Genomic DNA, 555 nt, shown 5'->3' on the forward strand with positions numbered 1-555 from the left:
TGGGAGCCGCGCATCCCATTGGCTGCGGCGCCGCCGCTGACTCGGAGCCCCGGGACCCTCCTGCGGTATAAATGGGACGGACCGGGGCTTGATTAATTTAGCATCCCGGGCAGCCAGTTTCTGCTGTGCTGGGAGTTCCTCCTCACGGCTGCATGCCTGCGTCCCGTAGGTAATAGCTAAGGCACCGACCAGGGACGCTGCACCACAAGGAGTCTGCATGTCTTGCAACTAGACATGCTCAGCTTTGTGGATACGCGGATTTTGTTGCTGCTTGCAGTAACTTCATACCTAGCAACAGGCCAACGTAAGTGCTTTTAGCTTGTTTGTGGCATGGGTGGTGTCAGGGGATGTCTGTCCTGCTCTCTGCCCCCTCTCCAAACGTCTTCCCTGCGGATGGGAGTCTGCGGCGAGCTGGAGAGACGGTCTCATAGAACTGCCACCGCCGTCCCAGATCAGAATCCAGCTTCTTTTTTATTTTCTCAGAAAAAGGATGGCAAGAGGCCAACTAGATCTTTCCGTCCCTAAATAAATAAATAATAATAATTAAAAAAAAAA

The 555-nt window shown here is 53.0% G+C and overlaps 1 protein-coding gene across 1 annotated transcript in view; it reads left to right on the plus strand.

Annotated features, from left to right (window-relative positions):
- Positions 1 to 53: 53 nt before the first annotated feature.
- Positions 54 to 555, plus strand: part of COL1A2 (collagen, type I, alpha 2) — a 40,184-nt gene continuing 39,682 nt past the window's right edge. Inside the window, exon 1 of the mRNA XM_009994908.1 lies at positions 54 to 304. Coding sequence (XP_009993210.1) covers positions 235 to 304 — 70 coding nt within the window. The 5' untranslated portion in view covers positions 54 to 234. The remainder of the gene's footprint in view (positions 305 to 555) is intronic.

Source organism: Chaetura pelagica, unplaced genomic scaffold (assembly GCF_000747805.2).
Source record: "Chaetura pelagica isolate M959 unplaced genomic scaffold, ChaPel_1.0 scaffold12, whole genome shotgun sequence".
Lineage (NCBI taxonomy): Eukaryota > Metazoa > Chordata > Aves > Apodiformes > Apodidae > Chaetura > Chaetura pelagica.